Source organism: Eleutherodactylus coqui, chromosome 11 (genome assembly GCF_035609145.1).
Source record: "Eleutherodactylus coqui strain aEleCoq1 chromosome 11, aEleCoq1.hap1, whole genome shotgun sequence".
Lineage (NCBI taxonomy): Eukaryota > Metazoa > Chordata > Amphibia > Anura > Eleutherodactylidae > Eleutherodactylus > Eleutherodactylus coqui.
Genome location: NC_089847.1, coordinates 120,859,485 through 120,871,918, shown reverse-complemented (window position 1 = coordinate 120,871,918; position 12,434 = coordinate 120,859,485). Strand labels below are relative to the sequence as shown.

Below are 12,434 nucleotides of genomic sequence, written 5' to 3'. Positions count from 1 at the left end.
TGGCAGTGATGGAAGTTTCTGTGGTGCAAATGGGATTTGGGGGCTCTTTAGTTTTGGAGTTGAAGCGGCAGATATTCTTCACCAAAGTTTGGGTTAATTTCTCCTTTAAGAATATACCAAAAATGTCTCCATTCACTGCAGTCTCCAAAGTATATAGGATTTTTCTAAAAACGGTGCTAGCATTAGAGAACCACCACAGTTGGCTTTTTTAACCCCTATGGTTTGATTTTTTGGGGATTTTCATCTCCACTTTTCAAAAGACATAATATTTCTATTTTTCCATTGACACGGCTGTATGAGGGCTTGTTTTGCGTATGGTACCATTTTGGGGGGGCATATTATGTATTATACAACTTTTATTCATTTTTTTGGAGGCAGGGAGAAAAAAAGATATATTATTTTCTGCAGGTTGGTACGATTACGACAATAGCAAAATAATACGGTTTTTAGGTTTTTCCACTTTTGCACATTAAAAAACTTTTTTCTTTTAAATGTATCTTTTGCATCATTGCATTCCGAGTCCCATCGATTGAGCTCTGTGAGGGCTTGTTTTTGGTGTGACTAGCTGTAGTTTTTATTTGTACCATTTTGGGGTACATACGCCTCTTTTGATCACTTTTATTGAGTTTTTTTGGGGAGGCAAAAAAAAAATTGGATTTTGACTTTGTTTACCTGATTTTTTTTTAATAGTGTTTTTCATGCAGAATAGAAAGTGTGTTTTATTTATTGTTATGGATATGACAATAACAAACATTTTTAAAAATTCATTTCATTTTTAAAGAAAAAGTGCAGAAAAAATGTTTTTTGTTTTTTTTAAAAACTTTTTTATGTCCCTGTAAGGGACTTGGACCTGAGATGCTATGATTGCTCTGATAATACACTGCAGTACCTCTGCATTATTGCTTATCATAGCGATCTGAAATCATGGCATACCCGGACAACAGTCAATGACATTGTCATGACAACCCATTGGCCCTCTGCGATTACATGGTGGAGGGTCATGGATGTCACAATGAGAGCACCCTCCCTCTGTGAGCCTTTTGCATACTGAACCTTCACTCACATAGTCTTCTACATAGTATATCCAGAAGGTAAAAGACTTGTTTTATAAAATTCCTATAAGGGGGGAAAGGGAAAGGCACTTGTTATTTGTATAGCACCAACTTATTCCGCAGCGCTTTCCGACCTTGGAAGAATGGAAGGCTGAGTCAACCTTGAGCCAGCTACCTGAACCATGTGGGGATTGAACTCTCAACTTTCAGGTTGTGAGCGAGAGCTTTACAAAGTTTATTTTATGTTTTAAGTCATTTTTGTGTCTCATTACATATGGGGCTTAATTTAAAGGTAATTTATTTATTTACACCTCTACTTATTCTGGCCTTAGAGGTTCAGTGGGCAGTCCTATCAGTGATTGACAGCTATTTCTGCATAGACAGCTGTCAATCACCGATAAGACCGCCTACTGGACCTCTAAGGCCAGATTAAGTAGAGTTGTAAAGTGTACCTAACTTTTCAGAAGCTGCTGTATCTAGTCTTTGTGTGACTTGCATTTTTCACCATTTTCCCCTCTGCAGGATATATAACTGATTCTCAGTTTTCTCAGGTCTGGTGGGAGGATCCTGGCTGTTTCAGACTCACACGCAGTCACAGACTATAATTAAGCACTGCATGCCAGTCTGAAACATGTAAGCAAGTGCTGTTGATTTCCCTCCATTTTTATGACCTTGGATGTTTTCATGCATTGGAATAAAGTTTAGATGAAGGATTCTTTTACGTGCTGGACACATGGATGACTTGCCGGGCAACAGAAGCCCAACAGGTGATCCCAGTGCTTTTACACAGGAATGGTCATCACTCAATTAATGGGGTCTGAGTCTGCCGGGGATTGTTCCAGACCGCCCACCGCCATTCACAATAAACAGGCAGTTGATCATTAATGAGTCTGAATAATTTATTGGCCCATTTAAAGGGCCCTTATACTACTTTACATCTGATGTTACTTTACCTGGCTGGAGGTGAGCCTGTGCACCTGAAGTCCTTCACACCAGGTGGTTAGCTGGATCCCTTTCTTTCTGTATACCAGATACTGTAAGATGCACATTTAGCTTTTTTTTCTTACAATGGAAGTCGGTAACGGATGATGAAACTATATAAGCTTCCAATTGCCCAAGTTTTCAGATGTTCATACCAACGATAGTGGCTGAACGTGGCGTAAGTACCACCTATAAGGGCTTGGTCACATCAGCACTGGAGGTTCACTTCTAAGCCTTCATCACTCATTCCCATTAATATACAGGATGAAATAATGCTGCATGCCAGACCGCCAAGCAGAAACCGAACAAACCCCATTGTAATCAACGCGGTCCGTTCGCCACCGCTTGGTTCCGTCATAAGTTCAGCAATTTTTTCCGTTTTCCTGCTTCCATAATGTTGCAAGAAAATGGAAACGAAAAAGTCTATGTGAACGAAGCCTGAATGAATGTTGGCTTCATTAGAGCCAGTAGATGTCTTTTAGAGATGAGCGAGTAGTGCCTTACCTGAGTATCTCCCTGCTCGTCTTTAAAGATTCGGGGGCCGGCGCGGGTGACAGGTGAGTTGCGGCGGGGAGCGGGGGCGAGAGAGGGAGAGAGAGATCTCCCCTCCGTTCCTCCCCGCTCTCCCCCGGCCCTCGCCGGCCCCCGAATCTTTAGCGACGAGCGGGGAGATACTCGGCTAAGGCACTACTCGCTCGAGTAATGTGCCTTAGCGAGTATACTCGCTCATCTCTAATGTCTTTACATTCAGTAGATCATGGTGATCAAGTGATTACTTGTGATCATATGGGAAGATAGACGCTATTACATCCTGTCTTTTAGATCTAGTGCTCACATACAGTAGCATGGTGTGAAAAGAGATGACGAAGGCACTTTTTTTTTACTTCTCCCTATGGCGTGTCCTCTTCAGTGGATGCATGTTCTTGTTACCTCTAGTTTAAAGGGTCACTCTGGTGATTTTTTCTTTAATTCATTCATTATGCGGCGATTCCCCAGTGTATATACATTTATATGTTAGCTAGTGCTACCTTGGTTACTTATTTCTTTTTTGCCTGAAACTCCTGGCTTCCTTCTCTTCAGATGGTCATGTCTTCTCAGCTCTGACCAACTCGGATGTTCTTAGGGTTATGATGTCTAAAACTAGTCATATTCTTAGTCTGTGTGATGCTGCTGCATTAATTTATCACAGAAATTGCCTACAGGAGGACACAGACACTGCTATCGCAGTCACTGATGAGGATCACACAGCTATAATAGAGGAGATTACAGCTCATCCCCCTGACTGTATACTTATGGTCTGCAGCATATTTAGGTGAATATAGAAAGTAATGGTAGTTAAACTGTCATGGGATTGATGTGAAACTGAATGTAAAACATCTCTCTCAAGATAATGCTTGATAAGCATCAGACAGGAGGCTGCACTGCAGGAAAGTGACTGCAATACCCAGAGGAAACCTCCAGAGTGTGACAGGCAGTCAGGGGAGGGAACAAGTACGGAAAAATTTATTTTTGCCAGAATGGAGCTTTAAAGCACTATCATTGTTTTATAACCAGATCACCCCATCATTTAAATGGTTGAAAGTATTAACCCCTTAAGGACCAAGCGCATTAAATTTACAGTGCTTGGTCCTGGGCTTTAATCCCAGCCGATAGCAAAAAATACAGCGCAAGATTAAAGCCACTGCAATCTAGCAGGAGCAGGTTGAATTCTCGAATGTTAGTCACAGCTGATGACCCAGAGAAGAAGACAGAAGCTTTTAACTGTACTTCAGTTGATGTGACCTCAATAAAATTTGGGTTACCATGCAACACTTGAGTGATTCCTGTTGCCTTTTTTGCACAGAGAGGCGTAGCAGCGATTTGGAGTTATGGAAGACTGGTGATGGACGTACCATGAGCCAGTGTGTCGAAAGATGCGGTTGATACCTCAGTTGCCCCAATGGTCCTGCATCTATCCCTAGACCCCAATACCCCTACCTGCCAGGCTAGGGGGTATTAAAGAAGAATACAATGTCTCAAGAAGGCGCCATATGGCAGCCCAGGAAGTGCCTAGTGGTCTTCGATACAGAGTTGTAGGGACTCCATGGGCCACCATCCATTGCCGTGTGCATAAGCTCTTAGGCTGAACATATATAGGTGGAAGGCAAGACCGGTGAAAGATGGTTGAGGATTAAAGAGCGATGGAACAAATGTCAACAGCCCAGATGACGCCAAGACTTTTCATAATATAGACGGCAGGCAAGCAAACACGTTGATCATTTGCCCAGTCATTGACCCTTGAAATTTGGAAATCCCCAAAGATTAGGCTTGCCCCGAATACAAGCCAACGGCTGATACAGCAATGACAACCAAATGAGTCGTCCAGATTCCTAATTGCCTCACGCCGCGCAGAAGCTGTTGAACGGGACGGTTTTTCATACGTGTGATAATTACAGCTCAATGCGTTCAGCTAGAAAAAATTCCTATGTAAAGCATGCGGATTGCCACTTGGTATCCGATACTCCGTTTGACTCATCGGGTTCCCTAGAGATAAGCCGGAGCTACGCTGTAACCGGAGCTCAGAACGCGGTGGTTTCCTGCATTCACGTATTACACATGTACAATACCGGAGTTTCCTGGCATTCATTTCTAGAAATACTGACTCCCATTATTGGAGTCAATTTAGGTGTCACACGGGTGTAAGCGCATTTATGCGCGCATCTATGCCATGTATTTGCACAATGGGTGCTGCGTATTTGCGCGTGCATGTGTGTGTTAGGGATCCTTCAGATTGACATATTTGCGCGCACAATAAGCAGGGAATAGAACGCTGATTTCAGTGGGTTCGTTCGCATTCTACTATTTTGCGCAGAAAAGATCATAATAGAAGTCTATGGGAGGTGAGAAAATGCACAGTCAGCATGCATGCAAATACGCAATTCCATGAAAAAAAAGAACACATCTGGACCTCATTAGTACCCTTAAAGAAAAACTTTTTGTTGCCCACAGCAACCAACTACAGCGCAACTTTCATCTTACCAGAGTAGCAAAATACGGAAATGAGAAAGAATACCAATAAAATCAATGGGTTCTATTCTCTGCATATCGCATGCACAAATTTTGCATGTGCAAATACGCCCGTGTGAAGGACCCCTAAATCTCAACACCCTATAAAAAAAAGTTTTTAAAAGATTATATTTAAACTTTGCCTACACCCTCCAAAAAAAGATACATTTCCCCATAAGGGCTTCTGCAATGGGTTTGTTCTAATGAACGTCCTTGCGCACAAAAAAGTAGGACCTGCTCTATTTTCCTGCATATTTGCACATCAAGAGCCCCATAGAAGTCTATGGGAGGTGCACAAATACACAGTCAATCCCCATGCAAAACCATGAAAAAGAGAACACATCAGGACCTCATTAGGCTAAATAGCCTTTTAAATTAGGGGTGTTTCGCACGTACGTGAGAACATGCAACGCATGCGCAAAAAGGACTTGTAGTGAGGTGAGCGTATTTGCGCATACAGTCCTGTGCAGAAGTCCTAATACTTATAATTATTCCTATTTCATCCTCTAAGCGCTTATTCACGCAAGCGATCTTCACATCCGTGTTTGCAACCGACTGCCCACGAACAGCGCACGGACTCATTACAGTCAATGGGATTATATAGACATGTCTCTTTTTTCACACTATTCTAGTCACCCTCTCACGACAACAGGTGAATTTTTTTTGCATGGGATTAAAAAAACGGATGTCACACACACGTAAAAAACAAATGCGCAACGCATATGGACATCCTAAAATTGGCCCCTTTTTAACATGCTGAAATCGGACATATTTGTGTGAATGAGGCCTTACTGAAGCTATACAAATGTATTCATTACCTATCCGTAGAGTGATCGGTGGGGGTCTCAGAGGTGAGACACCCTCCTATCCCGAGAGCGGTGGTCCCATGACACTCTCTTTTCCTCACTACAAGCTTGCTGCACCCACCTGTCATAGAGATTGAATGGAGTGGCGGTTGCACCTGCGCAGCGCCGGTCAGTTTATTTCAATGGAGTTGACGGAAGTAGTGGAGCACCAGTGCTTGGCTATCAAGGGCAGGCCCATTGAAAATGAACGCATCAGCACCGTGCATGGGCAACCATAACTCCATTCAGGAGAGTCCTCCATGCAGCGAGCCGTAATCTCTGGATCGGTGATAAAAGTCAATCATGGTACAACTCCTTTAATGATGAAACCTTCCAACATCTGAGATGGGCAACAAGGTGGACAATGCAAAAAAAGTGCTGCCTGCCCATAATTTCACAAAACTGTCTTCTACATATACTACTCTACACTACTATTACCACCTGCTAGCATAAATGTGTGATTCACATGGGCAATGTTTTGAATCCTTGACTAAAACCATGTAGAACTTTAGTGTAAAAGTAGGAAGTCATGTCATGATTCTAGATGAGAAGCACGACACCGACCTTCTGGAAATCCTGACCCTTCCCACCCTTATCCACTGACCTGCAGATGACCACACGTCCATGGTAGGAGGGTCCTCATGCTCCATAGGCTCGTTGTCATCCATCCTGAGACTTTGGTGGATCGAGTCACAACTAGAGATCAGCGAGTTTCCTTTTTTAGGGCTTTTATGCAAAAGTAAACAAATGTCACATTTCACGTGTCTTCATCCCAAGTAGAGTCTCCACCCTCTCGTGAACCTCTACAAATCACAAGTAGGTCATTGAGGAGTAAGAAACCAGAAAAAGCCTGGTTAAGCAGTGATCCTCAAGAGATATTGAGTCATGTAACAAAAGTCATAGGGAAGTATTCAGAAAGTAACGTCAAATGAGACCATAGAGTCCAACTCCGCAATGTAGGTTCCCCTGACTCACCAGGAACAACACCTTGGTCAAGAAGACTGTCTGTGACTAATACATCCAAGCAAGCAGTGGATACAGATCCCTCCTTCACCAGCTGAGTCAATGACTCACACTTTCTTGATGTTCTTCATGCACCCTCAGGGTACCTTGTAAAGTCCTCCTTCCTTCAGGTGGCTCAGATAGTCTATCACATGCTGTCCCTCCGCAGCTCACCCCCCATTGCCTTCATTGCCAGTCTTCCTCTGACTTTCTCGCTTGCTATGACATACTCTATGCACTTTTCAAAGTACTCAGCAGAATCTTTATGGCTGGGAGGGGGAGAGGGAGAAGCTTGTGTCAGTGGCAATGAGATACACAGACTTTACTGCCACTACTCTGCTAAATATTTAGACAGGACCTCGGCGAGAGGATCTTTTCTACACAGTTGTCTTTCGAATCACTTTCTACAAGCTCACTTCTTGATTTTATGCTAAAGTCTTTCTGTAGGAGATTGTCCATTAAGTATTTAGGGGGGTCACATATTTTTTATAATTTGAGTGCCTTTCAGATACTTCTTTTCTGCCGTGGTCATGTATAGGTGTTTGTGAAGAAACCTGAGAGTCGAGTCTGTCACAAGATATCTGTAGTTTTTCATAGGATTGCAAGGAAATCTTTGGCATTATCTTGGCTCAATGAGATAGCGCTGTGCAAAACGTTCTGCTGTGACTAATCTGCAAGTAGGATCTCTTCAGTTTGCATGTTCTTGAATATCGCTCTCATGTTCTCTATGTATGTTGACATGGAACGGATATACCAGGTAATTCTAAAAGATGGACTCAGTTTCAATCAGTATATTTCAGGATGCCGATATGTTTCGATTACACAAAAACTTATAAAAGGTTTAGGCTCTATTCGTTCAGAGCCTCCGGCGCTGATCCGGCATAAGATGCTGGACGAGAAAGTCGTGCATGTTGAACTTTTTCATGCTGGACAGGTGCAGGAACCGAATGAACCTCACTGTAGTCAATGAAATCATAGAATGGTAGAGTTGGAAGGACTTCCAGGGTCATCGCGTCCAACTCAGTGCAGGATGACTAAATCATCCCAGACAGATGTCTGTCCAGCCTTTGTTTGAAAACTTCCACTGAAGGAGAACTCACCACCTCCCATGGCAACCTGTTCCACTCATAGATCACCCTCACTGTCTAATATCTACTCTGTGTCTCCTCCCTTTCATTTCATCCCATTGCTTCTAGTCTTTCCTTGTACAGATAGAATAGGGCTGATCCCTCTTCACTGTGACAGCCCTTCAGATATTTGTAGACCGCTTATTAGTTTCCTCCCACACTTCTTTTTTGCAAGCTAAACATTCCCAGATCCTTTAACCGTTCCTCATAGGACATGATTTGCAGACCGCTCACCATCCTGGTAACTCTGCTCTGAACTTGCTCCAGTTTGTTGGGAGCAGGTATCCCCACAAGAAAATGTCACAGGGTGTAATGTCTGGGGATCTTGGGGACCAAGAGTGTAGCGCCAAGTCTTGGAGTCCCGTACGACCTATCCAACGTTGAAGCAGTGTATCTTTTAGAACTCATCCACCATGCAGGTGTCGATGTAGCGGTGTTGAAAAATGAAGTCATGAGACTCTTCATCTGGTTATGGAAAGAGCCGGTTCTGCAGCACTTTGAGATTCGGTTGCTCCTTAGCTGTGTCTGTCTAGGGAAAGAAAGGGCCATAAAGCTGTCTTTGAGAAATGGCACAAAACACATTCACTTTCTAAAGTTTTGTGTGGGCTCTCTAATCTCCATATGTGCCCATTGTTATACACACCAGGCAGTCATACGAGAGATCACAAGTTCTTGGCTTGAGCAGTGAGTAGATTTGTGCGGGCTTTGCAAAAAAATCTCTTGAATTCTTCATACATTTTCCTCTGATGTGCTTTGTGGCCCTGTACTCTTCCCCTTACCTAAACGGCCTGTTTTCGCAAGTTGTCGATACCAACGATGAATGCTCCTTGGCTTTGGTGGATCAATGCCAAAACGCTGTTGAAATGCACGCTGCACCACAATTACAGATTGAGTCTCGTTGAGTTGCAGAACGTTGCAGGGTCAACATCTCGCGAGTGACTGAGACTCGGGACTGGCAGAGGCACCTAGTGGTAATAATTTGAAACACTATGCCCCGCCCTTTTAAGTGGAAATACTTTTATTCATGGCCATTTTGTGGTTGTGGAGATATAGCAATTTCAAATTGAGTTCACCTTTTTGAAACACCCCCTATTGTATGGCACTGTGCAGAGAATAAACCCACGTTGATGCTTGTCCCTAGTGGGACTCACAATCTAAACTCCTTAGTTGAAAGTTTAGAGACATACTCTAATTTCTTAATATAAATCAGGTCATTAAGTGATGATTTCTGGGTGCAGAGAGCATTTTGTAGTTAGAGAAGGCTAATTGGCATATGCCATAGGATAGGCAATAGTGCCGGGTAGTGCCAAGCAGCTGGGGTGAAGCGAAGTGAATGGGACAAGGCTGCAGCACTCGGCCTTCTTAGTATGAACAGGATCGTATTCGGATGTTAACATTGAGGTGGCCCCAACACTCACACGAGTGCCGTGGCCCCTTCAATAAGCTAATCAGAGTGGGTCCCAGCAAGCAGAAGTCATGAATATAGACCATCAATTTCTACAACCCAAGTAGCCCCAATAAGTTACAAGGTGAAGGCAGTAGATTAACTACCCTATGTACTCCCATCTATAGGTGACACTGCGAAGTTGGAGGTGGGGGGATACAAAACAAACTGGGACCAGGTATTTGAATACAGGACTAGGCTAGAAATTTTTGTCCTGTTCAGCTCTGCCGGAGGGGACACTGGGTGCATACATTTGTCCATTGACTTGCAGGGTAGCACTAATATGGAACATGTTCATGAGGCCATGTAAGCATCACTGAATTCAGTGTATAGCAGGAGTGGCTATAGAAACAGTAAAGGGATGGAGGAAAACTAATAGAGCACTGACTGCATTTCTATGAAGCCTGAGGGAGCCTGTGACTAAACGATAGCTACATAGGTGCTAAAATAGCTGCTGCACTTAACTACTTCCTGAATCCAGTTAAAAGAGAACAAAAAAGTTATAACTAAAGATCTCCAGGTAACTAAAGGTGATCCAGCTGACTACTTGGTGTCTCCTGGTTCTTCTTCAGCCCTAACAAGGTTCAGGGGAGGTAGGGTATCTCCAAGTCTGAGCTAACTCATAGCTACAAAAAACAGCAGTTGTTCTGGAAAATCCAGTATGTCTATGCAATACACTGACAAATCATTGTTTTCAATGGACTGTGTAATACCTCATTTTCCCTGTGGAGGTGCTGCAGGGAAATTGAACTCTCGCCGATGAATTCCCCCACAGGTTACAGCTGACTGTTGAGGTTCCCAGTAATGATCGTTTGGGGATATATTTTTCTTCTAATGCTATCCGTCGTTGTGATAGTATTGTGATGCAGAAGGAGTGACAACAAGGACAAAGAAACAAACTTTTTCCTCTGGAAGACCTTGATGCTAGCTACTGTTGCCTTTTAGAGACAGGCTCAGAAACGCACGACTTCCACTTGGCAAGTGCCACCCTCATATCATTTTTGCAACAAAGTTTGTTCCTTTTCTTTGTTTTTATGTCTACTATTCTCAAACGGAATGGGTATCTCAAAGGCTTTCGATCGATAAGAGGGTACGCTAATATTTGGTGACACCAAAATGTTGAGAGCGTTGTTGTTGTGAAGAGCTGCTGTTGAACCTGGCTCTGATGAAGCTCAATGATTTCGTTGAGGTATTCATCACTGACATCTGCTGTCGCAACACTAAGCATGAGCGGCTGCCTCACCCATGCTGGATGTGACTTTCTGGTGGGGAAGTATCTGTCGAGAGACTTTGCCAGCTCATCTAAGGCAATTGCTTGCTTCAGTTTTTCAGGTACAGAAATGTCTCAGATTCCTGACATGTCTTCGATCCTACTTATGCAGTCATCCAACAGGGAAAAGTGTTGCAGCCGTTCTCAGGCCTGCACCTTGCTTGCAGGCCAGACCAGGTTTTGGGTTTGCCCTTGCTTCTCCGGGAGCTGAGGGGTGTGGTAGCTGCAGGAGTAATGTCAGTCAGCACCTGGTGCTGAGTAGCCTAGCTCCTACTTAAACAGTGCCAGCATTATCTCCTGTGCTGGTCAATTTCTTCAGTTGCCTTTGGACAGCGACGGAGGAACACATCTTGGCTGAAGCTCTCCATACTAGCTAAGTGCTTTTCTGTTTTTGGGCTTTCTGTTTCACCTTTCTTTTGTGCTAGGGCCCCCTGACAGGGACTAGTCAGTGGCATAGGCACACGTGCGGGCTCGCACTTGTCAGAGCGATCGGTCCGCCAAGTATGCAGGGCCCCCTCCCGGGTTAGGGGACTATAGGGAGAGAATCCCCCCTAGTTTTATGTTTCCTTTGCACAGTTGTGCCTTTTGTTTGTGTTATTGAGGTTGCACGTCCTGAGGACGCAACAAAAAGTTTGTGAAATTATCATTATTGGTTCGTCGTTTCCATAACGGTAGCTTTTTTCGAAAAGCCTTCAGATTTTCTTCTGCTTCAATGATGTTGACTCCACCTCCCTGCATCTGTGTCTTGGCCTCTACCGAACCCCTTAGACAGACTCACCGAACCCCTCGTGTTTGATCGAACCCAGGTTAAGAACCACTGGTCTATTGGAAACACAGCATTCAAACTCTAGTTGACTTGTCTCTATTGCATAGATTTATGCTGCTGTATCAGTACCTCAGTCCATAACTGTGAGCAATGGAACTTTGCTAAATAGTTATTTAGTGTAATGCCTTACTGTGCAACAGGCCTGCTGGTTACTAACTGCGTCCCTAACGGTGTGCACACCAAAAACGTGGACTGAGGCCAACCTCACTTACAGTTCTGTAGGACAGGAATTGCCGCTGCTACTGACCCAGACTTGTCTCAGGACAGGAGCATAACTCTACCAAGCTGTTCTGCTTGGACCCTTGTCACAGTCCAACCAGATTGGGGCGATAGTGCATCTGCTTCCTCCCTCTTGCAGCAAGCGGTCTCCAGTTCCTCCACACAGTTCTCCCTATGCTCCCCAAGTAGTGCTTCCACATCCAGGCACTGTGATCCTGCTGTTTCCTCCTTTTCCTCACAGGTAGCAGGTCTTCTCACCTTCTCCAAGTCATTGCACTCTCCAGCGTCCTGGTCGCACCTCCAGCTCGAGCCACATCACCCTGCAAGCTCCTGCTGCACATCTATAAATTTCCCCTTTTATCTGGGAGCTTCTGCCAATCATCTAGTATTCATTGGGCATGCTCAGTTCCATAATCACAAAATTTGACACACATTTTGGTGCACTTGGTAATTTTGGTGCAATTTTTGGCGAATGTTACTGTCTAGCACCATGGCAATATTTTAACCTTCCATCCTTCCATCTATCTTTATTTTTCTTGTCGCTTTGTGCATTTTACGTAGTGACAGACCTGTCCTGTAAGGGCGGCTTCACACGGGCGTATTTGTGTGCATGAACTTTGTGC

The 12,434-nt window shown here is 44.0% G+C and overlaps 1 protein-coding gene across 2 annotated transcripts in view; it reads right to left on the bottom strand.

Moving 5' to 3' along the window:
* Nucleotides 1-6,886, bottom strand: part of ANO1 (anoctamin 1) — a 171,466-nt gene extending 164,580 nt beyond the window's left edge. Inside the window, exon 1 of one of the 2 annotated variants that reach the window (XM_066583435.1) lies at nucleotides 6,528-6,886. In XM_066583435.1, coding sequence (XP_066439532.1) covers nucleotides 6,528-6,591 — 64 coding nt within the window. In that variant the 5' untranslated portion in view covers nucleotides 6,592-6,886. The remainder of the gene's footprint in view (nucleotides 1-6,527) is intronic. The other variant, XM_066583433.1, reaches the window with a different exon arrangement.
* Between the last annotated feature and the right edge of the window lie 5,548 nt (nucleotides 6,887-12,434).